Here is a 25628-nt window from a genome sequence, read left to right as displayed (position 1 = left end):
CTGGCACCAACGGGCATTGACTTTGGTGAGCTGTGGATCAGCCCCAAAGTCCCTCTGCCCCCTCTCTCCTCCTCCTTTTGGTCGGTCGTCCCAGCAGATGTCCTGCCTGTTCCAGCCTGGGGAGCTCGCTCCTGGGGCTGACTTTTATGTCTGACACTTATTGGGGGCCGTTTGGAGACCGCAGCTTGGGGAATCTCTTTCTCTCTCGGAGGCACAATCAGAAACAAATGCAGCAGCTATTGACTGCGGGGGGTTATTCTGCCAGAGACCCCTTACGGGGCACTTTCCCGTTCGGACATTAATTGCCCCCCTCCCCCCTGGGGGTCCAGGCTGCCGCCCGGGCACAGCACAGCTGTAATGCAGCAGGGGGCCTGGGCACCGGCTCCCGAGCAGCCCGGGTTCCTTTCGGGGATTTGCTCCTGAGCTCACAAGGGAAGATCCGCCCTCGGCCGAGAGGGGCAGATGGCAGCTCGGAGCGCGTCAAATGCCCCCTGATCCCTAAGGAGTTTTTTCTTGCAGTGGATACAAGGGGAACTTCCAGACGGTGCCTAGCACTGAGCTGTCCGCTGGCTCCTGGGGCGGACGGGCTGGGCTTCGAAAGGCAGAGGATGGGCGCGCGCAGCCCGCTCCCGGGGAGGCTGGGCAGGTGCCTCGCGCTCACCCCTCGCAGGAGCGGCCAGAGGGAGCCCGGAGCCGGCACCGCGCAGCCCGGGCGCTAGGAGAGCAGGAGCGAGGGCCGGCCACCTCCCAGCTCCGCTTGCCGGCCGCGCGGGGCGGCCAGACAGAGGCAGGGTCCCAGCATGGAGGCGCCAGGCTCTGCCCGGGCTCCCCGGAGAGGGCGCAGGGGCTGAGGGGCTGCTCCGGGAGGCGCACACGCAGCGCTGCGGCTTGCTGGGCTGTCAGGTAAGAGAGGGGCACGCGGTGCCCAGCGCCTCGGGGAGGCTTTAGGGGCATCCCCACCCCCTGTGCCAGGGTCTCCCTCTTCACCCCTCCCCTGTACCAGGGTCTCTGCCTCCCCTCCCCCGGGTGGCACACACCCCGTGCCAAGGTCTCTGTTTCCCTGGGTGGCACCGCCCCACACACGCACCCTGTGCAGGGTCTCTGCTTCCCCTCCCCTGGGTGGCACCCCACACTCACCCTGTGCTAGGGTCTCTGTTTCTCCTCCCTGGGGTTGTTCTTCCCCCCCCCCCCCCACAGATCCTGTGCAGGATCTCTACCTCCCCTCCCCTGGGCAGCACCCCATGTGCCAGGATACCCTAGCCCATTCCCCAGGCACAGGTGGGCTTTAGTGGCAGCCTGTTTTGCCCTCCCCTCTTGCCCAGGACTTTCTGGCTGCCCGGGGCTGTGGACCTTGAGTCACTCACATGCTTTCCATGCAGAGCCGCAGGCTGAAGGAGGAGGGGGCTCCCACTGGCAATCTCTGGCACTGCTGCTTCCCACCTGGAGCAGAGGCTGAGTAGCAGGAGGGGGGGTGGCTCTGGGCTGGGGAATCCTGCAGTTAATGTGGGGATTCCCAAGCAGGGTCTGGTGCTTCCCCATTGCAGTGAGGTTGATGCACATTTGCTGCCACAGCCATCTGGATGGGACCCCAGGGAGAGGGGAAACCTCTCTGAGCTGGGGAGGGAGCAGGAATGCGGATCCCCAGTCCTTGGCCCTGGGATTTTGCAGAAAACCTCAAGCTGCTCATCCCCATCTAATGCAGCAGTCTGAGCACCTCTGCCCTGGCCCCTTGAGGCACCTGACTGAGCCATAGCATCAGCCCCTGGGAGACTGCTTTCTCCACTGGGGTCCAGGGAACCTCCCAGGGCCTGATCCCAAAGCCCATTAAAATCAATGGGAATCTTTCTGCTGATTTCAGTGCAGCAGGCCTCCAAAGAACAAAGAGGGTGCCCAGGAGGGCAAAGGTTGCAGCAGGGACTGTGTCCCTCTCCCGTCACAGGGAGTGCCCATTAGAGGCAAACTGCAGCTCTCCAGGCCAGGCTCCCAATGGCTTGTTGGGCATCCTTTGACAAAGAGAATCAGTCAGGGGAAGAGGCAGGAGGACTCTGCAAAGGCACTTTGCATGTAATAAAATTATTGCTAAGAATTCCATGAGTGCTGCTGGACCCAAAGTGCATTTCCCCCAAATAGCGCCTGCAGATCTGTTTCCTTGTCTTCACACACTAGAAAAACAGCTTAGATATTGCGGCCATGTGTTTTAATGCAATCAGCACTACTGCCCTCCCCCCACCAAGGGACACTTTACAGGTGACTTTCATACCTGGTGCATCGTAATTCACGTACCATGTAAACGTTTCTAGGATTCGACTGCAGCAGTTTGTCAAAAATATATTCACAGAATTTGCAGGAGTGAGGATTTAGAAGTGAGCTACAATGAAAGGATGGGTGCCTTAAAACTAAAAAATACCAGCCACGCTAACTGCTTCTGTTGGGGAAATTTGCTTTTAATCTCAGTCAAAATGGGAAGTATCCATGTGCTGGGCAAAGTTCTGAAAGCTGTTAATCTAAAGCACACTTTACACTTCAAGAAAAATACATATATGCGTTTACTTCAGGGCTGCGATTCAAGTTTTAAGCTTCTCAGCAAGTGCATAGTATATATTTCATTCTTCCCAATATTTTCAGAGAAAAAAGGTCTTGGCCATTTTAGAATAAATGTATATACCTTCTATTTGAAAGTTTTATTTGAAAAAAGTGTGTTGTCCAAGGAAACTGTTTTAGCATGTTGTATGGATGCACTTATATATATGCGATATATATCTACTGCCTCAGACGCCTGCTTCAAAAAGAGAATGTTTTCACAAGATTGTTTTTTATTTAAAAGCACAATGCATTTTTAGCATCCATCTATATGAAACTTGTGTAATTCTGATGACTGTCTCCTTAAAACACTTGAAATACATTATGTAAATTTAGCAAGAAGAGACCAGCATTATCCCAATGTATTTTTCCATTAAGGTATAGATTTTTGAATGAATACTTTAAACTAATGGGGAAATTTTGCAAATTTACACCTAATTCCAGACAGTCTCATTCGTATTCATTGTCCATTGTGCTGTAAAAAAGCTCTCCAAAAATCCACGAGAAAACAAAAGCTTATTTCTCTAAGTGTAAAACAGCTCCATGTCTTATTACCTGATATTGGAGATAGTGCTTAGGTCTTGACTCAGGGCTTTTTTTTTTTTTTTTTAAGCTGAACATTGTCACTAATGTAAGTGCAAGGAAAAAAAACAATGAAACCCCCCAGGGAGAGCCATCAAAATATTATTTACCGTTGCATTTCTAGACAGCAGAGTTAAATGTGGGCAGAACTAATGTCACCCATTAGAAAACTAACATCAGAAGAGACCAGTTCAGATTGTTCATGACACTCCCCCTACCCCAATATTTTCAATGCAAGAATGGGGATTTTCCCTCTAATACAAAAGGCTTGTGATCTCCACAGGCCCATTTTTCCCAAGCTGGGAAATAGCCAGGGCCAGCCTATCGGATGCTTTAAAGGGTGATGCATACATCTCGTATCTGAAGATATTACTACAAGAAGTTATCATGTGTAAAAGGAATTCTAAGGTGGAGCACAGCATTCAAATGCTTTTGACACCATCCCTGACTGCAGATGCAAACCTCTGAGCCGGCACAAGTTGCCTGTTCCCCCGAGGGCCTGATCCAAAGCCCACTGAAGTCAGCTGAAGTTTCCCTTGTTTTCAGTGACCTCTGGCTCAGGACATTTGAGCTGCTGCTTCATGGGGTGTATGCAGATGCTCAGGCACGATGTTGGGCTATGTCTCTTCCCCACAGAAGCTTGAATTCACAAGCATCCTTCTGGAAGGAACCTGGATTAGTCATCACTTCGCCACAGATGGACTGCTAGGAAGTGTTCCATGGAGAAGATTATAGGTCATGGAAATTCCATTTTCTCCCTTAAAAGTAACATACCCCCACCACCCCCCCATGTTCATATTTTTTTTAAAATGTTGATTTTGAAAGGACTTGAAAGGAAAGACACTGATGCAATTAAGCTCTGAGGCTTATCACAGACAATCGCTTCCTCCAGACATAGTGAAATGTGAGCGTTTGTTTTATGCATTGATGAGCGTGTTTCTTTACGGAGCTATGGCTCAGAGAGACAGTAGAGTTAAAGGATGCCTTTGCTAGGCTGTTTAGCACAAATCTGGCATTAGTCTTTCTCCCGGACCCTCCATTTCAAACCTGCCTCTGGGTTTTATTCCTATGACTAGACATGACTTGTGAAAGGGGAACTTCCAAAGTCCCTTTCAGCTTTTTTTGTGCCTGCATCTCTGTTAACGGGCACTCCGTTACCCACCCAAGACAAAAAGGATCCTTCTGTAGCAAAAGTTGCAGGCTCCCTGCTCAACTCCAGGCTTAGGCCATGGCTATACGTGCAGTGGCACAGCTGTATCAATGCAGCTGTGCTACTTCTGCAGCACATCTGGCGAAGGTACTCGCTGATGGGAGAGAGCTCTTCCGTCGGCGTAATAAAACCACCTCCATGAACGGCTGAAGCTCTCCTGCCAACATAGCGCTGTGCTCACAAACGCGTATGTCGGTGTAATTTATGTCGCTTAGAGGGGTGGTTTATTCATACCCCTGAGCGACATAAATTATACCAACCTAAGCTTTCGCGTAAACCAGTGGTTCTCAAGCAGGGGTACGCAGAGGTCTTTCAGGGGGTACATCAGCTCATCTAGATATTTGCCTAGTTTTACAACAGGCTATATAAAAAGCAGTAGCGAAGTACGTACACAACTAAAATTTCATACAATGACTTGTTTATACTGGTCTGTATACATTGTACACTGAAATGTAAGTACAATATTTATATTCCAATTGCTTTATTTTATAATTATATGGTAAAAATGAGAAAGTCAGCAAGTTTTCAGTAATAAAAAAGTGTGCTGGGACACTTTTTTGTATTTTTAAGGTCTGATTTTGTAACCAAGTCGTTTTTAAGTGAGGGAAACTTGGGGTTACACAAGACAAATCAGACTCCTGAAAGGGGTACAGTAGTCTGGAAAGGTTGAGAACCACGTGTGTAGACATAGCTTTAGAAGTGAGAAACATAAGCAATCCCTGCCTGACTCTCAAAACATTCTCACTGGATTTCGGAGACCAGTGGAAGCCACGTCCAGCCACTCCCGGCCTTGGCGTTTTGCCCAGTGACCTATGAACCCATTAGAAATCTAAAAATGTCAAGTTCTCAATGTTCTAAAAAGCACATGTCCTGGGGATGCAGTTGTGTAACGTGGTGGTGAATAAAGCTCAGCAATGTGGCTGAAGATGTCAAGGAAGAGCTTGTGTATAAACTTCCAATTGCAAACTCTTTGCTCCTTCCCTGTTGAAAAACAGGCTCCACACTCAGAGGGTTAATAATTAATGGATATTACTTGATCTCATTCAATCCATTTCACAGAGAGAAATCACAGGTTGGCAGCACTTACAGGAACCTCAAAGCATCAGTAGCTCCACTTTGAAGCCAGCAAGCTTTGGAATATTACATTGAGATCTTTTGAAAAGAAGTTCAGAGCAGGAAAAATACCTCATCAGCAATATCCCTGGAGTTGAGCCTCTACTATCGTCACTGTGAAGTACTGTAAGGGAATCTCTCTCTGATCAGAGCTCCAACCATTGTGCTGCATAGCAGCGTTCACTATTAGTGCCCTGTCTTTCACAGGGTATATGGCCTCTGTGTGTGGTGTGTTTTGTTTTTGTGCAACTTGTGTGTTTTGAGAGATTCACCATGTGACTGAGGCAGAGGAGCAAAGGGACTTTTTTAATACCAGGCTGATCAAAACCATCAACGGAAAACCCTGAGAAACTGTCTGTCTATGGAGAAATTTTAATCTCTGAAACTGAGCACCAATCTAATGTCTGTTGGCAAAGAGACCAGCACTCCTGGCAAAGAGACCAGCACTCCCATCCCACCAAAGGACTACTTTGAGATAGGGTGGTGTGCATCTTGCCATGCAAACCCTTGCATGTGAGCTTGAAAGAATTCTAGTGTTAGATTTTGTGCGCAAATTCTGTTTGCCGTAGCGGGCTTTATGGGTGCAGATTCGGATACCTCTGGAATCTTTAAAAGATTCTGCAGGTGTTTGTACCAACAAAGGGCAGGTGCACAGTTTTGAGAGTTCACAAGCAGAAGCCAGGTAGCCATCCCTCTGAAAGTGTGTCTAGATGACTTTAATATCTGCACTTTCATAATTTCTGATGTTAGTGGCAAATTTTCCACCAAAAATTTCATTGAAATAGGCACATTCCCATGAAACATTCTGATTTTGATTAAACTTTATTTTCTGATGGACGAGGACATTTTTTTTCAACCAGCTCTAATAAGAAAGTAAAGAGTTCTTAAGGCTGTAAGGCTCTCTGACTGGAGAATTGATGAAATTGTGATGCTACAAGAGCTGACAGTATAAACTTTAATCTACAACGGGGAAGAGGGTTTTTAGTCATACTGTTTAAAACTCTTTGGGGGGGAGGGGAGAGGAATAAACCCTATCCAACGTCAATTGCTAATTATCACTTTGAACAGGGGAATCACCTCCATCCTTTCAGTTAAGGTGCTGGAGGTCACAGTTAACTCCCTTATGTCTCAGTAGCCCTCAACAAAACTGGAGGCTCACATTTTGAAGGTAAAAAAGAAACGTGAGGGAGGGGAGGGAGGAGGAACCTCTCCAGAAGGGGGAAAATCTTTTCAGGCCTTCTGGGTAACATTATGCAAACCCCCCCCCCCCCCCCCAATTTTAAGTCCTTTGCAGATCATCTTTAAAAACACAGGGAAAATTAATCCACTGCCACCCAGGATGTATCTGGCCCATGACTTTTAACTGAACTGCACTTTTTTTTTTTTAAGACCACTACATAAAGAGACTGTACCTCTTTACTTCAACTGCACTGTCTATTATCTACAGGCTAAACCAGCAGCAGCTCCACTGATCATGGTCAACAAGACCTTAAACTACTGGGATCCTGATTTTGAGGACGATGTCATCAACATTAACGTTGGGGGTCTGCGAAGAAGGCTCAGCTCCAGTGCTCTTTCTAAATTCCCCAACACCCGGCTGGGGCGTTTGCTGTCCTGCGACTCGGAGGAGTCCATCCTGCAGCTCTGTGATGACTATGATGTAAGCGCCAGGGAGTTCTACTTTGATAGAAACCCAGGCTTCTTCCTATACGTGCTGCACTTCTACCAGACCGGGAAGCTGCATGTCATGGAGGAGCTGTGCGTCTTCTCCTTCTGCCAGGAAATAGAGTACTGGGGCATCAACGAGTTCTTCCTGGACTCCTGCTGCAGCTACCGCTACCACGAGCGTAAGCTGGAGAGCCGGCACTACAACTGGGACGAGGAGAGCGAGGTCAGCAGCGTGGACACATCCCCCGACGAGATCTCTGACTTCAACCACGACCTGCTCCGCTACAGCACCCTGCGCTGTGGCAACTTGCGCAAGCGCCTCTGGCTCACCATGGAGAACCCAGGCTACTCCATCCCCAGCAAACTCTTCAGCTTTGTGTCCATCAGCGTGGTGCTTGTTTCCATAGCCACCATGTGCATCCACAGCATACCCGAGTACCAGGTACTGGACGAGGATGACCACTTGCTAGACGACCCCGTCCTGCACAACCTGGAGTATTTCTGCATTGCCTGGTTCACCTTTGAAGTGTCCTCCCGCCTGCTCCTTGCACCCAACCTGAAGAAGTTCTTCAAGCACCCGCTGAACCTGATTGACATTGTCTCAGTGCTGCCTTTTTACATCACCCTCTTGGTGGATGTGACAGTGGGCAGTGAGTCAGAGCTGGGGAACCTGGGCAAGGTGGTTCAGGTGTTCCGGCTCATGAGGATATTCCGGGTGCTGAAGCTGGCTCGGCATTCAACTGGACTGAGGTCACTAGGGGCCACCTTGAAGGTAAACGCCACTCTATGTCCTTATCTATTGCTGTGGTGTTTAGGTGTGAAAGATATGTTTGGTATTGCAATAAGGTGTAGCTGGTAGACGTATCTACAGTACTTCCACTGGGGTCCCAGCTCATGGAAGCTGGAAGGTTCCTGAGGGTAATGTCACAAATCTTGCAGTACACTAAAAAAATCTGGCATGCTAGGCACTGTGTGCTCCCCTTAAAATGCCTGTTGCACTTTACATCCACACACACACTGCTCCCAAAGGTACACAGGCATTCACACTTGGATTTGTAGACATGCTTCAAGGAAAGCTAACGGCCATGTGATACTCCACTATGCCAGTCTCTGCCAATAAGGTACCAGAGTGGTCAGAAAGCACAGATGTAATGGAGCCAGTGGTGTGACTAGTTCCTGGCTTCATCTGGCCTGTGTTCTACGAGCCACACGGGCCAAGCTAGCCAGAAGCCACTTAATGTTCTAATAATATGGCACACAACATGGAGCTCAGCTGTGTGATCTACTCCCAAAACCCAGCTTCTTCAGCTTCATTCTACTTCTGTCTCCAGCATGGCTGAGGGGGGGCCTTCCTAGGAGCATGCTGCCAGGAGGCCAACACTCAAGCACTGATGTCCCTCCCTCTAGAGAGATGAGGAGATCCTGGGCCAGGTCAGCTCAGTCGCTCGCAATGCTCTAGTGGTCTGAGTGACTGGCTGAGGTGGGCTTTGCTTGGAGTGGCAAGCAGGTGCCAAGAGAAGGCCAAAAGACTGAAGGTACATCCAGTATAACAGGGCCTGGGACACAACAAGAGGCCCAGATCAAGGCAGAAAACGTAGCTTTTTGACAAAGAGCTGGACTGAATTCTGGGCACTTTCCCTTCTACACAGTCTGTAGTCTCTCAGGCTGCAATTCTGAGGGCTGAGCTGGAGAACGCTAGCACCCTGTCCTGAGCAGGCCAGCGGGACACAGGTCCAGACAGGGAGATGCTTGAGACACTGGCAGGATCTCTTTGAGCGGACCAGGATTCAGACACAGCAGAAGAGACAGCAGTTAAGCAAGTCTGGCAGGAAGAGGAGTCTGCAGTCTAGGGGCCCTCTACAGAAGGTATGCAACTCTTTACTGTTCAATGAACTGATGGGGGCTGAGGAAGAGTTTTTGGAGGTCATTACAAACCCTGCTATTAGTGTCCGTATTAGGACCCTCACGAGGCTGAAATCTCCATCCCTAACCCAGTCTCCACTCGCCTCTTGGCCATACCAGTTCCCCCCTGCCATTCTCCATTCACCACCACATAAATAGCAGCTGCTGAGGCCTGGCCCAGCCCAGCCCAGTCAGTTCAATCCTGCTGTAATTCCTCAAGGTCAGCTCCTCACTTGCCTCAGGCTCCCACGCATTGCTGCAATACAAACAATTAATCATAATAATAGCAATCATGTATCGTCTAAACAGTAGAGACTCTTACTGTAAAAAATTCCATATTGGGCACTGTGGCCAAAACCTCTCCTTTGAATTCCATCAGCCCACATGCCAGACAGAGGCACCTAAATACCATGCAGCTGTTCTCTTTACTTGCAGACACACTTCATTGTCTTTCTAGTTACTGTTCAGAGAAACAGTCCTACTCCCCTTTTGCCAGCAAAGTGATATACATCTAAACTACCACATCCCAGGAGAGTTAGGGAAATAACTATACTGCCCGCCCCACCTACTGTCGGACAGCAAATACATCTTTAGAAAGCTAATGGAGATACCAATTAATCTCAGCCTGTATTTTTCTCCAGGCCTTGGCAGCTATGTCCAAAAAAAAAAAAATTCATAAAGATTCCTTGCTATCAAAGTGTGAGGCTATGCATATTTGCTTCCACTCCCACAGAAAAACACATACAGATGATCCTCCTATATCCTCATCCATGTGAATAGTTCACCAGTGCAAATTTATCAGACTTCCCCCTTGTTTTCTCTCATTCCCTCTTGATGGGCCCCTCTGCAAAGAGTTGTTTTCAAAAGTCTGGTCACCATTATTAGTCATACAAAATTACCATCCCATGCACCCCATATTAACTTGTCAGTACCACATACCCTTATTTTCCTAAGTGTCTGTTAATTTCTATTGTATGCCCTTTATCTCTAGCCAAGGAGACAGTTAGTACCTTCCAAGAAGGTATTAGAATTCAAATCTGAACTGAAATGGTCACTTAGCATGTTTATACAGCACCTGGTCCATGAGTTGGACTCATAGACCCACCCCTGCAATACAAATAATAAATCCTGGAATTCCTAGGGATAGATGGGGTATCACTGTGGCTTTTAACCCTTTTCATTTCTTATTTTTCAGTATTGTGGTCACTCCAGCACAGCATACACACCAAAACCAGCCCGGGGTCAGGAGGACTGGATTGACAGTGGTGGAATGGCTGCGAAACCTGAGAAACTGGGAAGACTAATTCTTGGACATGCACAGAGACAAAAATAAATTAGTGCTAGGGTCCCAGGGACCTATATTATGATCCTCATATGTGGTTCTGCAGTGTATGGTCAAGAGGCCCCCTACCCAGACCAGCACACTTGAAAAGTGGTGTGATTTAAAATCACGAACATGTTTAAAGGCCTGAAACACAGCACATGTCTTAAGGCCCATGTTTTCAAGTGGTTTTTAAGATTGCTGTTTCTAAAGTCATAGCTGTTCTTACTTAAGTAGATAAAACAATTCCATTTCTTTCTGAAAACCTGTCTCAAAAGTGAGCATTTAGCTGAGGAATCTGGCAAAGGATGGCTACAAACATAATGTAAAATTGTTACTTTCTTGGTTGCAGAATTCCAATAAAGCTGTAGATGTGGGAAAGGCTCCCTGAACTCTTTCAGTATTGCAGCTAAGTGTGAATGACAGCACAACAGAGTGGGGACTGACAGGCTCATTGTATGTTATGCAGGGGGTAAAGCCTGGGGAACTAGGATTTTCCTGTGCTTTGATTCAGCCTGAGCCACTGATTCGCTGAGCAAAGTCTCTCTTGATCTACTTGTGATCCCATCAAGTCCAGCTGTAACATTTGGGAGAGATTGAAATCTCACTGAAAACACCAAACTGCTGTGTCAGATTTTAAGTCTTTTTTTTGCTGGGCACATAAATTACAAAGTATTGTTAACATTAACTTCCTCCCTTCTGCAAGAGCACACAGCATCAGAGGAATGAAAGCCCATTGACATAAGAGGGAAGTAGGGAGTTGGTATCATCTTTGGCAAGTGGACTGATTAGCATTAGTGCCACAGAGACATGAGTGGTGAGATTTCTGCTGTTCGTTATTGTAAAGAGGATGTTCATCAAATCACCTGGGGCCTGATCCAAAACCCATTAAAGTAATGAGCCTTCCCATTGCCTTCTGTGGTCTTTGGATCCAGCTCTTGGTTCTGACAAAGCCTCTCTAGGGGACATAGGCCCATGGGAAAGAGGATCTGCTACAAGCCAGCCCCAGCCCCACTTCACCCCAACCTAATTGTCTGCTCCTAGCTATTGTACTTTATTCTGTCCCTCCAGCCTCTTTTATTTTTATTGACTTTCTGAACAATTGGCCCTGGCATTCCATGCTGCGAAGAGGCTGCCTGCATGAAATTGACTTCCACAAGATGCTGCCAGCGAGGCAGCAGTGGCAGCAAACATCAGAGAACCTCTCTGCTCTAATTAGCCCCTTTCAGGGTTGGAAGGCCAATTTGTGATATGGGATGCAGCTATCATGCAATACAGGGGAGGTGCTGTATCTCATTGAAAGTCAGTGGTAATGCCTAACTCAGGCGCTTTGTAAAATCCCAGTAGGCATCTATCTATACCTTTAAATCCTAAATACCCTGGGCAAGTCGCTTAGGGCTAGGTTTACAAAAGTCACACAGGAAGCCTACAGCTAAGCCAGGAAGTGCATCCAAGTCTCCCGAGTCTCAGTCCCGTGCTCTATCCAGGAGAACATCCTTCCTCCCCTTAATTCTCACTTGTGCCTGGGTGGGACCGTGATTCCAGAGTCTTACGCCACATGGGCACAATAGAATATGCCAAGGAGTGACTTCCAGTCTTCACACTGCAGTCCCTTTTGTTTATTCATTTGTATCATCACCCTAATGTCCTAAGATTGAAGCTGAGCTTGATTTGATTTTCCTTTATTGCATTAGAGAAAATATCTTGTGTGCTCTTTTGAAAAAGCACTACCCTGACTCACGTGAAGGCCAGTTATGAGCAAACCTCTCTGGCTTTAGGGCTCCAATTTCATCAGAGCCAGTTAGTTTAGCTCCAGTAGTTGCATAGTAGGGAGTCTTCTAAAGCAGCTGGTATTGGGGTGATTATAGTAATTTCTTCCAAACCGACCGTCTCTCCTGCACAGTCACTTACTAGAAGCAGCTGTGTTCTTATGGAGTTACCAAGGAGCAATGCATTTTGAAAACAAACGACTGTGCGCAGGCAGCTGCCAATTTCCGAACATGACAATCTCAGATTCCTCAAGCCCCTGTGTTCTAGTCCTGGCCGCGGTTTGTAAAACTGAAATCACTCAACTCCTACTTTTGTTGCCCTCCAGTAACTCCCAGTAGCTAAACAGATACTCTTTAAAAATGTATAAACAATTTTTCTCTTGATTGCTGCCAGGCTAGGGCTGTTGAAGGTGCTGCTATGCTCCGGCCTGGAGCAAGTGTTTTATAGCCAGTTGGTAAGTCCCTGAAAGTCAGGGGCTGCATTGCACACCCTGACCTAGCTTTCCCCACAGGATGTCACGTTGGCATCCACAGCTGCAGGTGATGGTAGAGGAAGATTAGCTTGTTCCTCCTTTGAATTCTTGTCAGGAGCTGTGCAGTTTCTGATCGCACTCTAAGCAAGGCCTTGTTTGTACCCTGTTGTGGGATCAGCCTCCTTATTCTCTCATCTGGACCATGGACGTTCTTTTCCCAAGACGCTTGCTCTTCTATGTTCTTTGGGAGCATCTGTATCTGTAAACACTGTTTAATGGCTAAATAGCACAGTCCAGTAAAACGTGTGTAAACACACACACCAGCTGCTGGACACCTGAACATCCACATTCTGATTTCCTTCCTCCAACGGGTGAAAAGCAAGTTGGCAGGTGCCACATCACTGCGTGCGCGCACACACACACACACAAAAAATCTGCTAAGTACAGTCACTAGTTACAATCAGAAAGCTACTGAACTGCACCAGGAACCCTCCCATCTGAGGCATTGGGCACTCTGACTAGCATCAGGTAAGTATACCTCTTAACTTAGCTAGTTCTTAATCGCTTAATGTTTCGCTCTAGGTTGGCTGTTTTTTCTTTTTCACAGTCTGCACTGATTCATGCTGGTTTTGTCCATCTCTGTGGGTATGTCTTCACTGCAGAGCTAGCTCAGGCTCTTACCCAGGTGTTGCCCATAACCATTCTCCCATTCTCACACACACACACACACACACCTCTCTCACCTGACTTTAGTGCTTTCAACCAAGGCAAGCTGGCCTGGCTAGGGGTTTGGGTTACAGCCCAGGTTCCACTTTCAGGCTGGTAACCTACCCACTTTGCACTGAGAACATAGGCTGACTCATGTGAGTGCTGATAATCCTCCAGTGCCTACCCACAATTCCCTCTGTGGGCCCAGAAGGACAGACAAGTTCTCCCACTATTCACTGGGAAAGGATCAGAGCAGCTCAGCTTACTACAGCACAAAGAATCATGGGATATGTCCCCAAGTGTCCTAGCAACACATAATGTGGATGGTGTGGTACAGCTACAGTGCAGATGCAGTAATTCAGGTAGGGCTTTGCAGTGTGGCTGCTCACATCAGGCCCAGGCTAACTTGGGTGCTCAGACCCAGTTGCCAATCACCTGAGTGAACTCTGCAGAGAGAACACCCTAAGTTTTAGCCTCATATTTTGAACACGTGGTGTTATGAGCAGCACTTTCTCCATAGGCAGAGTTTGACTTCTACACTAGGGTGGGGGCAGCTCCAGTCAGGTCAAGGAGGCCACCCATGAGGAGGAAAATTCCATGCCTGCCCAAGGCTTGCAGTTCAGGGGGGGCAATGCCCCCCACTCCTCCAAACTATGCCCATGACCTTATCTTTAAAACGAACACACACAAATAATTTGTGATGCAGTTAGGACTGCTGCACTCAGAACATGCCCCTGGGTTTTGTCATCTGGCTATTTACTTGCACACACATCTCTGTACTGTCCCACATTGAAAACATGTCCCTTTTAGCGGTTGGGTGAATTTATATAAGGTAAGAAAACCAAGTGAAATTGCTTCCTTTTTGCTGAATTGTCCTTGCTATACTGACTGGCTTAGCTCCTTCTCTCAGGGCTAGAAGACAGAGTGGTTGCCATCTGCCCTGCATGCACAACTCCCAAGGTGAAATCTTGGCCCTGTTGAAGTCAATGACAAAACTCTCATCAACTTTAATGGGGTCAGGATTTTTTCCCCCAGTTTCATTTGATTTTGGAGGTCTTCACTTACTATCCTTTCTGCTTCCAGAATGTCTTCCCTTTCTGACCTGAGCCTTTTGAGTTGTAGTTGTTTTTACACATTCCCAGCAGATGGACAAACCACTTCAGAAGCCATAATTGGCTCAAACTGCCAAGCAAAGAAAATCCAGTCCTATGGAGGATCAACCATCTTGGATTAATCCTCCTTTAGTCTTTGGCATTTCCATCCTATAGAAAATTCCAATATTTTAACATTTGTTTTTGTCCCAAATCAATCTGCTGACTTTCAATCCTGAAACATTTTGTGGAATGGAAAATTCTGAAATTCAGATATGTCAAAATGTTTTGGTGTTTTCTTGATTTGACATTAATCTGTGTCACTCTGAGCTGTCATGGTACCTCATGAGAGTTGTAGGTTGGGTAACTCTTGTCCCCACGGTCCTCTATAGGCCCAGCTACCTGTCCAGACTACATCTCCCATGATACACTGTGGTTAGATGTAACTCATGATGTCCTGCAGCAGTCCGACCAGAGGAGATGACAGTGCACCATGGGAGATGTAGTCAAACCTTGGCCCACTGAGGAGAATGGGGGCCATGAGGCACTGCAGTAGCTCAAGCACATGTAGATCAATGTAGAACTGACCAAACATTCCAGTTTGGTTTGACCAACCAAAATGTATCGATTCAGGTCAACCTGATGCACAACAAAATTCTTCATTTTGATTTTTGCAATGGAAAGTTGCATTTTTTTGGCCAGACATCCCATGGAACATTTTAGTTTTGTGGAAAAGGCATCTTCTGTTTAAAAAAAAACCAAAAAATTCAAAAATGTTGACAGAAAAATCCTGATCAGCGCTTGCCATCACTAACCCATCTGCCCTTGTGGTCACCCTCCTGGCCTCTCCTATCCCCCATCATTAGGGCCCTACCAAATTCAGAGTAATGAAAAATGCATCACAGACCATGAAATCTGGTCATTTGTGTGCTTTTACCCTATAGCAGCGGTTCTCAAACTTTAGTAACCCGAGGACCCCCATTTTGATTTTAAAATTTGCCACAGACCTCCAAGCCCCCTACTCAGCCCCAGGCCCTGGCCCCACTCCACCCCTTCTCCCAAGGCTCCTGCCCCACCCCACCTCTTCCCTCCCCCCCGCTCCACCCTGCCTCTCCTCTGCCCTGCCTCTTTATGCCACCTCCCTTGAGTGCACCCTTTCCCCCCAGTCCCTCCCAGCGCCTCCTGCATGCTGGGGGAATGTTCCCCAGCACTGGGAGAGAGGGGGAAGAGTTGATCAGTGGGGCCGGTGGCCCCAGATATGATTCCACCCGTTCCTCCCCTTCCCTCCCAAGGCCTCCTGCACTCTGTGGAACAGCTGTTCCCAAGCGTGCAGGAGGCAGGGGGAGGAGCTGAGGGGGAGGGCCTGTGGACCCCCTGGAGTATCCTCGCAGACCCCAGTTTGAGAAATGCTGCCCTATACTATACAGATTTCATGTGGGAGACCAATGTTTCTCAAATTGGGGGTCTTGACCCAAAAGGGAGTTCCAGGGGGCGGTCACGGTATTGCCACCCTTACTTCTGTGCTGACATCAGAGCTGGGCAGTCAAAGCGGCTGTTGGCCGGGCGCCCAGCTCTGAAGGCAGCACCCCACCAGCAGCAGCGCAGAAGTAAGGGTGGCAATGCCATACCATGCCACCCTTACTTCTGCGCTGCTGCCTTCAGAGCTGGGCAGCTGGACAGTGGCAGCTGCTGACTGAGGGCCCTGCTTTGCAGACAGCAGCGCAGAAGTAAGGGTGGCAATACCGTACCATACCATACCATGCCAGCCTTCCTTCTGTGGTGCTGCTGATAGCGGCTCTGCCTTCAGAGCTCCTGGCCAGCAGCTGCCGCTCTCCAGCTGCTCAGCTCTGAAGACAGTGCCGCCGCAGCGGCGCAGAAATAAGGGTAGCAGTACCGCAAACCCACCTATAATAACCTTAAGAAGAAAAGGAGGACTGGTGGCACCTTAGAGACTAACCAATTTATTTGAGCATGAGCTTTCATGGGCTACAGCTCATGCTCAAATAAATTTGTTGGTCTCTAAGGTGCCACAAGTACTCCTTTTCTTTTTGCGGATACAGACTAACACGGCCGCTACTCTGAAACCTATAACAACCTTGTAACCCCACCACAACTCCTTTTTGGGTCAGGACCCCTACTATTACAACACTGAAATTTCAAATTTAAATAGCTGAAATCATGAAATTTATGATTTTTAAAATCCTATGACCATGAAATTGATCAAAATGGACTGTGAATTTGATAGGGCCCTACCCATCATCATTGATCCGTCCTCCTTCAATCACACACTGGTGCTCTCTTGCTAACTTAAGTGTTCAGGCAAGCAACAGCTGCTGAATGCTATCCTTACAGATGGTACAGAGATTGACTTGGTCAGCTACACTGGGAAGTTACTGCTGTGTTAGTTTTTCCCCATGTCTAAGCTGCTGGGGCTATCCCAGTAACACATAGGGCTGGAATGGAACTGCTTAGTCATTAAGTCCAGCCCTCTGCTATCACAGGTAGCCCTGTCATATAATCATGTTCATAAATTGCTCAAGCATTAGCAGTGAGCTCTTGAGTCTTATGTGACCAGTGCATGTTTTCAAGGTTGCTGAAAAGAGTTATTCTCTACTGCCATGCACAAAGACCTGTTAACAGTAAGGCCCAGCAGAGGCAGCTGTGTAATTCCCAGCACAGCACTTGATATTTAACACCAGGGCCTCCTCTTTCTTCAGCCCCCTTTCAGATGCTGGATATAGGTTCTATCACGTGTACAGCACCATAGGTTAGCATGATGGTTGCTGCTTTCTTCCCTTCATTTATACCCTCGGGACTCAGTCCTGTTCCCAGGGCATGGACGCACATCATGAGCCCCTTGTAAGATCAGCTGCTGCATGTTTGTACTGTGCAGGCCCTGGGGTGCAGTGAGGTGCATGACCTGGTTATTGGAGAGCATGATCAGGCTCTAGATGGAGTTGGTCAGTTGTTACTGCAGAACAGGAGCATTGGTCATTTACTCTAATTCAGTGGGGGGCAATTGCAGTTGCAAGGTGTTTCCAAAACAGCTGCACAGAGTTAAGGTGACAGCTACATGAAGGAGGTGCCTGGTGTATTTTGTAACTTAAGAAGCAAGTCTGGTTGCTGTACACAGACACCTGCAATAATGCATGTTGGGGCCCTTTGCTTTCTGGTATCTTGCTTCTCTGTGCTCCAGATCAGAAGGAAACACATTTTAAAACTCAGTTGTGTAAAAGCCATTTCCTCCTGTGCTTACCTTCTGAGGAGTGAGGTTAGGGTCCTGGGATTCTGCAGCAGCTGATGATACCTGCCTACAATGCTGTATTTTAGCTATGAGTGAGAAACACAACACCCTGTGGGCATGAACACTGGCTTTAACAGATCAAAAGCCTTCCTGAGCATGGACAGGGGAAGTCTCACACTTCCACAATCCCCAGCTGGTGTTTCTGCACTGTTGCCTTATCATTGATTTTCTGATTTAAAAAGTCAGAGCATAAAAGGATCCATTTGAATGAGCAGTTCTGTTGCGCACACATGCGATACTGACACACACACGAGTGATGCCATCACCTCTAAGTATCTGGGGTGGTGAAGTGGCACGGATTCCTCAGCACTGCATGGAAACCCCTGGAGAAGTCATGCTTCTTTTCCCGCGTCAGCAGGCAGAAACAGGGGGGAGTGGCTGTTGTCTCAGTGGTGGCGGTCCATCCAGTCCTCGCCAGTTCTGTGTTAGTTCAGTGTCCGATACACACTCTTCTCAGTGACAACAGTAGAGTGGGCATCGCCTCTTCTTTGGTTTGGAGACCTGAGCAAGGCAGAGCCAGTGTGCAGGTTGGATCACAGAAACCCCCTTGGGAACTGCCAACTGATGTGCTGAGACTACTTCTGCCCTGGCAGCTTGGGACTTCAGTGCCCTGCCTAGTTTGAGCCAGACCCGCTAGCCTGGTGCAAACCCAGACCCAGGTCTGAACCACATCCCACAAACTGCAAACTTAATTAAAAGCAGCTTAAGAAGCGTTCCTGTCTTTAACACTGATGCCCGACTGCCAACGGGGTTCAAACCCCAAATAAATCAATTTTATGATGAGTGGGAGGGGAGGGGAATTTCTTCTGTTTTAGCTACTATCTAGTGCTTTACTGGGGGTGGGGGGTGTCAACTTCACAGGACAAGGAGCGTCCTGTGAGAGCCTCCCATTAGGAGTGATTCTGTTCTTGTGCTTAAGGCATCAAAGAGAGTCAAGCAGGGGTGCAGGAACAATTTGTATCGTGGGGGTGCCAAAAGCCATTGAACCAAACTGTAAACCCTGTCTATAATGGAAACCACTTCAAGCCACCCCTAGTTCCAGCATCTATGAAGTCAAGTGGCAATTTTGCTTACTTCCAGGGACATCTGGACAGACTAGGATTCTCTGACTTCTTTCTGGCTGGTTTCAGGCCCCGGAACAGCTTGGAGATGACGTTGGTCCGTGTGATGGATGGTCTCATTTGAGTGATGGATGGGAGACAGTTTTCCATACTGATAATGCCAGGTCTTTTGAGACCATTGATCGCTAGCCAACGTTGAGCTGCCTGTGTGGAGTCTGAGTAGCTGGGGGTGGATGGTGCTGTGCTGTGGCTGTGAGTGCTGCTCTATAGATAAACCGACTCCCGGGCTGTCAGGTCAGCACCTTTCACTGACACTAACATAGGAAAGAGCAGTACTGAATAAGACTGAGGGGGAGTGACTCCCAGCCTGAGAGGGGCTTGGAAAGTTGGGGACTGTGTTTGCGTCAGGGGAGCAAGTGTGATGCAGGGGGAGCAGGAAGAGAAGAAAAGCGAATGGAGATTAATCTCATTTTGTTTAATATCATTCTGCTGAAAGGTGTTAACAGATGCCATTCAGCAGGTCTCTGATCTATAAACTGTTACAGACCTGGTTAAAGCCTAAGCATCCTTCATTCAGGCAAAATGGAAGGAGCAATTAAATACTTCTTTATGTTGTGATAACTGAAACAATAGGAGGCTACTGTCCAAAGCACTGGGACACGCTGCAAAGCTTGAATAGGGCTAAGGCCATGTCTACATTACAGGTGCTGCAGCAGCACATGTACGGTACTGTAGCGCCATAGCATAGTAGACACTTCCTGAAGCGACAAAGGGGTTTTCCCATTGCTGTAGGTAATCCACCTCTGCAAGCAGCAGTAGCTAGGAAGACGGAAGAATTCTTCCATCGACCTAGCTGTGTCTATATGGGGAGTTAGATCACCATAGCAACAGCTCTCTGTTGTGAATTTTTCACACCCATGAGCATCGTAGCTATGTCAAGCTAACTTTTAACTGTAGACCAAGCGTAAGCCATGTGGTCTGAGGGATTGCCCTAGGACTGGTTGCACATGCAGGGGTTCAGGGACTGATAGGCGTGAGAGAGAAAGCCAGCAGAGAAAGCAATGTTTCCAGTGTTTAATTACCACATTGTTAATAATTTGCACCTTATTTCCAAGCTGAATTTGCCTGTCTTCAACTTCCAGCCATTGGATCATGTTATACCTTTGCTAGACTGAAGAGCCCATTATCAAATGTTTGTTCCCATGTAGGCACTTATAGATTGTAATCAAGTCACCCCTTGACCGTCTCTTTGTTAAACTAAATAGATTGAGCTCCTTGCGTTTATCACTATAAAGCAGATTTTCTAATCCTTTAATCATTCTCATGGTTCTTCTCTGAACCCTCTCCAATTTTTCAACTTCCTGTTTGAATTGTGGACATTAGAACTGGACACAATATTCACAGAGCCAAATACAGAGGTAAAATTACCCAGATTATCCTGTTTACCTTTTTAAAAATATTGGCACACCATTAGCTTTCTTCCAGATTTCTGGAACTTCCCCAGTATTCCAAGACTTATTGAAAAACAACATTAATGGTCCAGTGAACTCCTCAGCCATCTTATTTAAAACTGTGAGATGTAAGTTATCTGGGTCTGCTGATTTACAAAGGATTAACTTTAGGAGGATGTTAAAACAGCAGCTACTGAGTGGAATGGAAAGAGTTATCATATGATATGACTACATCATTTGGTTCCCCGCCCCCCAGAGAAATATTTAGTGAACACTTCTGCTTTTTCTGCATTATTAGTGATAATTCTATCGTTTCCATCTCGTATTGGATCAGTACCATTGTTAGGATTCTTTTTGTTCCTAATATACTTGGAAAAAACTCATTGTCCTTAACGCTGCTGGCCATAGAGTTCTCCTGGTTAGGAAAATGCTTTATTTCTGTTCAGTGAAACCTATTTCCAATCGACTTAAGCTAAACCAAACTAAACCACTCTTACACTGAAATGAATGTCCCACATGGCCTTTGGTACAGGTTTAATTATCAGTTTAAATTCACACCTTAAGTGATACCAGTGTGACTACCTTGTGTAAACAAGCCCAGGAGAAAACATCCCATCTTTAAAGATTTCCATCTTTTTCCTGTCCTGCCTTGATCTACCAAGACTCAGGAAAGGACTCCAGATCAGTGCAAGGTAACTATCCCTGGGGGCTGGTAAGTGACAATAGATGACATGCTTCTGTCAAAAGCAGCCTGCCCATGTTTAAGGAAGGAGGTTGTTAAAAGGAAGAAGCTGTCACTCTGCCTGTCAGCTCCCCTTGGGATCATACAGCAAACATTGCCAGGTGAATAGAAATAAATCTCCACCAAAAGCCTGAGCTTATTCAAAAGGTTTGAAGAGGTTATCAGCCTCAGTTAGAGGAGCAAAGTGGGTTCATCAATTCAGTCAGTACAGCTCTCAGCCATTTCTCCAACACCCAGTAGGATGGGGGCTTTCTAAAGTAAACAGCCCTTCCCTTGCAAGGTGCAGTCCCCCTCACTCCTATTCCTTCCCAAGAACACAAGGCTTCCTCTCCTGCCAACAACACAAGAAAATTATTTCAGTGGGGGAGAAACTTCCCATTAGAAGATATCCAGAGTCCTGCCAAGATAAAAGGAGAATGTGTCCAAGTGTAATTAGAGGAGACCATATTAGCAGGGGTGATGGGGGAAGGGGTGGGAAGCCCTTCTATTTAGAAGCTTTTCTGGGAAGAATATTTTTCCTCTCCTCCCCAAAGGCCGAGGAGTAGAAGCTGACAGTAATGTAATGATTGCTATAAAAAGGTTAGAGTACAGTATTGATTCAGGAGGCTGCGTCCCATTAGCTCCAGGTGTAAATTACATACATATCCAGAGAGTTTATTTCCTATAACCGTTTCTCTGCTGCATTGACCTCTGGATTCTTGTGCCTTGATTAGTTCCTCCTGTAGCAGCCTCCCCTCACTACCCTCTGTCTCCATGTTGTGTAGGATGAGATCTGTATCTCTGAGCTGTCTGCACTGCTCTGTGTTTTGACTTCCATGTGCTGTCGCTGTGCTACTGTCCCTCCCGATTTGTCACTTAGGCCCTGCCTATAAATAGCAGGCTGCCCGATAGCTCTCGTTCAGCCCACGTGACTCTGTAGTCCTCCCCTCTGATGAATCGCGCCCGCTATTTCCCACCTGACATGTGACAGCACGACATGCAGCGGTGACATTGATGGATTGACACGCTACGGACCTGGCCTGTTGGCATGACAGCAGCTCAGAGTGGTTGGTGCGTGTGAAGGCGCCCTGCCCACAGCAGCCTTTCTTGAGACGTGCACGTGGCAGTTGCCGAGCAGAAGAGTCCTTGTCCTCGGCTCTTCTTTGCCCGAATGTGGCAGCAGTGCCAGGAGCACTGCCAAACCGTGCTGATGAAACCAAACCCTCAGCCCGCGGAATTAACAGGGCTCCAGCCTTGAACCTTGACCACCCCTTGTGCTTCCCACAGCAGAGGCAGCGACCCCAGGCCACAGTGGACCCGGGTTTGACTGTAAGTTGTCAACTTCCAGCCATCCCTCACTTTAAACTCCAGTGGAGCGCCAAGTCCAGGGGAGTGGTGGATACCCATCACCTCTAAAAATCCAGCCGTGTACACTGAAGGCCTAAAGCTGCAGGTGGGAGCCTAATTTTAGACCCCCAGGTTTGAAAATGCCGGTCAGTGTTATCTGTGCTAAAGAAGTGAAGCCTATAGCATTTAAACCTCCTGTGGCCTTCACTCGCAGCATACATCCCACCTCTAAGCCTCAGGGGGCAGAGGAGTCTGGAAGCACTGATAGGCTTGGCAGTGGTATGGGGCGTACCGTACGGCTGGACTGAGTGGGTCAGGGGGCAGGACTGAGCTGCTGGTCGTGGAAAAGAGTCTCTGGGGCTATTCTGATCTCTGCCTGTGCCCCGCCTGCCTTCACCCCCGCAGTTGCACCTGCGCCTCTTTCACCCTCCATCCTCTTTCCAAGCCCATCACAGCTGCCCCGTCCATCTGCAGTTCCTGCTCATGCTGCAGGTTGCAGTGTTGGACCTTTGGAACAGCAGCAGTGAGCAGATGTTTGTGGGGCTCTAGAAAGCACCAAAGTCACAGAGACCCCATTAATCTAATGCAGGGGGCTTGCATCAGTTCTAAACTCAGACACAACTCCTCTTCCCCTGGCCCTCCTAGCTTGGGAGTTCTGTGAAGGCAGAATGCTCTGCTCCCGAGGACAGGGAGCACCCTGCATTGCTCTCCAGCTCCCCAGGAAACTAACTTAGCAATGGTGACACACTGTCTCTAACCTTCTTCTGCCAGAAGGATGGATCGATCCCTCATGGGGTCTGGTGGTATGGAGGGGGTACAAAGAATCATCAGGAGGCTCCCAGACAAGCCTCCCATGAAATGGCAGTGACAAACAATGAGAGAAAGCCACACTAGCCTTGCCTGGCTCATGCCCTTCTCTTGAGCTGTACAGCTGCTGGCAGGGCCTTGCTCATTGCCCAGCATGTGGCTCCATGGAGGTGCTTCCTTCCTATTATGAATGCAGGCTTACAAGTGGTAAAAGGGAAGAGAATGACGGATATTGATTCGCTACTGGGAAATCAATTGTGTCCCTGACAAATGCTACAGACCCCAGACAGGTTCGCATCTCAGCTGCATACAAACCAGAGTCTAGTCTAAAGCATCAGTGAACACTCGGCCCATTTGGACTCCAGTAGCTCAGTGCAGAAATTCCATGAGCGCTAGGCAGGAGAGTCACTGGTCCCTCCCTGGTTCATTCCTCCTTCACAGTAACCCCACTGGAAATGGCCAGGGCTTGGCTGGTTGATCCTGCAATAGGCAGGAATTGGAATCAGCAGCGCAGCTCGAGTCAGAGCTGGAGAGGTGCCCCAGCAGGGCATGGATTTCAGGGAGCCTCAGTTGCCCCCATATGTAGCTCAAACTGGTGCCAGCTCTTGGATAGACGGCAAGTGAACACTCTACCCAGCAGCTGGCTCAAGACTGCCAATTGCAAACAATTAGAATAGCACGAAGCTCCCGCACCCAACAAGTGCAGAATTCTGTCTCCAGCTCGGCTTCCCACATTCCCAAAGAAATGCCTTTTCTCCATATGGTGGGAACCTGAAATCCTCTACTGGAATATTTAAGGTGCCCACACACCAGAGAGAAGGGAGAGAGACTGCTAGTTCTAATTCAGTGGGATGGATTCCCGCCTTCCCATGTGATACCAAGGCAAAGAGCAAAGTTCCAGGGAAAGAACATGAGACACGAGGCAGGAGAGCCAGTCGGAATATTAGAGAACGAGAGGGAGGGATGTCGGAAGCAAGCCTGGTTTGTATTCATGCTCATTAGGTCTTGTTTTCTGGCCCTGTAGACAGCGTCAGGGCCTCTGCTGACTCTCCCTTTGCTTTGCCTTTCAGCACAGCTACAGAGAGGTGGGCATCCTGCTGCTCTACCTAGCAGTGGGAGTCTCCGTGTTCTCTGGAGTGGCCTACACAGCCGAAAAGGAAGAGGACGTTGGTTTCGACACAATCCCTGCCTGCTGGTGGTGGGGGACAGTCAGCATGACAACTGTGGGCTATGGCGACGTGGTGCCAGTGACGGTGGCCGGCAAGCTGGCAGCTTCGGGGTGCATTCTGGGCGGGATCCTGGTGGTGGCTCTGCCCATCACCATCATCTTCAACAAGTTCTCCCACTTCTACCGCAGGCAGAAGGCCCTCGAGGCTGCTGTGCGGAACAGCGACAAGAAGAAGCCTGAGAACTCTGAGAATTATCCCAGCCAGAACCATGACTCAGAGGCTCTGAGGGAAGCCTTCCAGGCAGAAGGCAGAGAGGATTTCCATGACCTGACCAGAGACGCCCTTCCTGCTCACTGACCGTACTGAGGCTAGAGAGTACGGCTCCTCTCTGGCACCTTCTGTCCTGGAGACGCATGGCAGCAAGGATCTGGTTTGTATGGTACTGTCCCTTCTCCCCTCACCGCCTCTCTCACTGGAAGTGAACAGGAGCGGAGACTGCAGACCTGCTCACGCAGTGCATCGTCCTTCTGCCAGGGTGATGAAGCTACGAGAACTAGAACAAGAGTGACTCTGTGGTGCCCAAGCTATCCGGACGTTCATCTGGCCTCCCTTAGCACTCCACACAATGCTGGACTTCATCCTCTGCCGAGCAAGGGCCATTCAGAGCCAAGGGCTCAAAGCAGTATGCTCATCAGGTGCCAGCTGTTTGTCATCTTGAGTGGGGCAGCACGCAGCAGCTGTACCCATTTGGGCACTTCTTGAATTAACCATATTTACTGTATTAATGGCAATGCTGTCAGTGCCCCCCAAAGGACCTATAAGCGGGTGCCAGGAAATTTGGAATTAAACATAATGGACTTAGAAAAGGAAACCAACAGAAGAAACAGGGAGACCTCAATGTATCCAACTAGCCTCCAGGAATGGTTCCCAAAGTCCTTGGTTAGCTAAGGGCAATCATCCTGCAGCCTAACGTTCTGTCACTGTCCATCATAATGTTAATGCCCAGCCCCTAGTCCCCTTCCCCGCCCTCCCCTAGAGAAGAAGTGAAATCCAAATTGCAATAGTGTTCACAATGGATAAAGTTGCCAAAGGAGGGGGGTGGAATTCACGGCCTCACAATGTCTTCTCTGCAGCACTGGAGTGTGATGAGTAAGCCCATCTCAGACCTGGCTGGTTGCCTTGTGGGTATACAGTCAGGGCTGATATAAACGCTGGGTCCCATCCTCCTTACAGCTTCAGTCCTGGGAAAAGCCTAAGCTGGTCATATCCTTTCAGTGAATAAAGAGGAAAAATAAGGGTGATAAAGTTAATGGGGCCTAGATACCATGGTGAGGGGCGTACCAGGAAAAGA

The 25628-nt window shown here is 48.2% G+C and overlaps 1 protein-coding gene across 1 annotated transcript; it reads left to right on the top strand.

Moving 5' to 3' along the window:
- Nucleotides 1–785: 785 nt before the first annotated feature.
- Nucleotides 786–25628, top strand: KCNS1 (potassium voltage-gated channel modifier subfamily S member 1). Its single transcript, XM_074970183.1, has 3 exons — nucleotides 786–903; nucleotides 6933–7925; nucleotides 24179–25628. Exons 2-3 carry the CDS (start codon nucleotides 6960–6962, stop codon nucleotides 24632–24634), a joined length of 1422 nt encoding a protein of 473 aa, XP_074826284.1. The 5' UTR covers nucleotides 786–903; nucleotides 6933–6959; the 3' UTR covers nucleotides 24635–25628.

Source organism: Natator depressus, chromosome 13 (assembly GCF_965152275.1).
Source record: "Natator depressus isolate rNatDep1 chromosome 13, rNatDep2.hap1, whole genome shotgun sequence".
NCBI lineage: Eukaryota > Metazoa > Chordata > Testudines > Cheloniidae > Natator > Natator depressus.
Note: the sequence above shows the minus strand (reverse complement) of the source record. Positions and strands in the feature narration are given on the sequence as shown.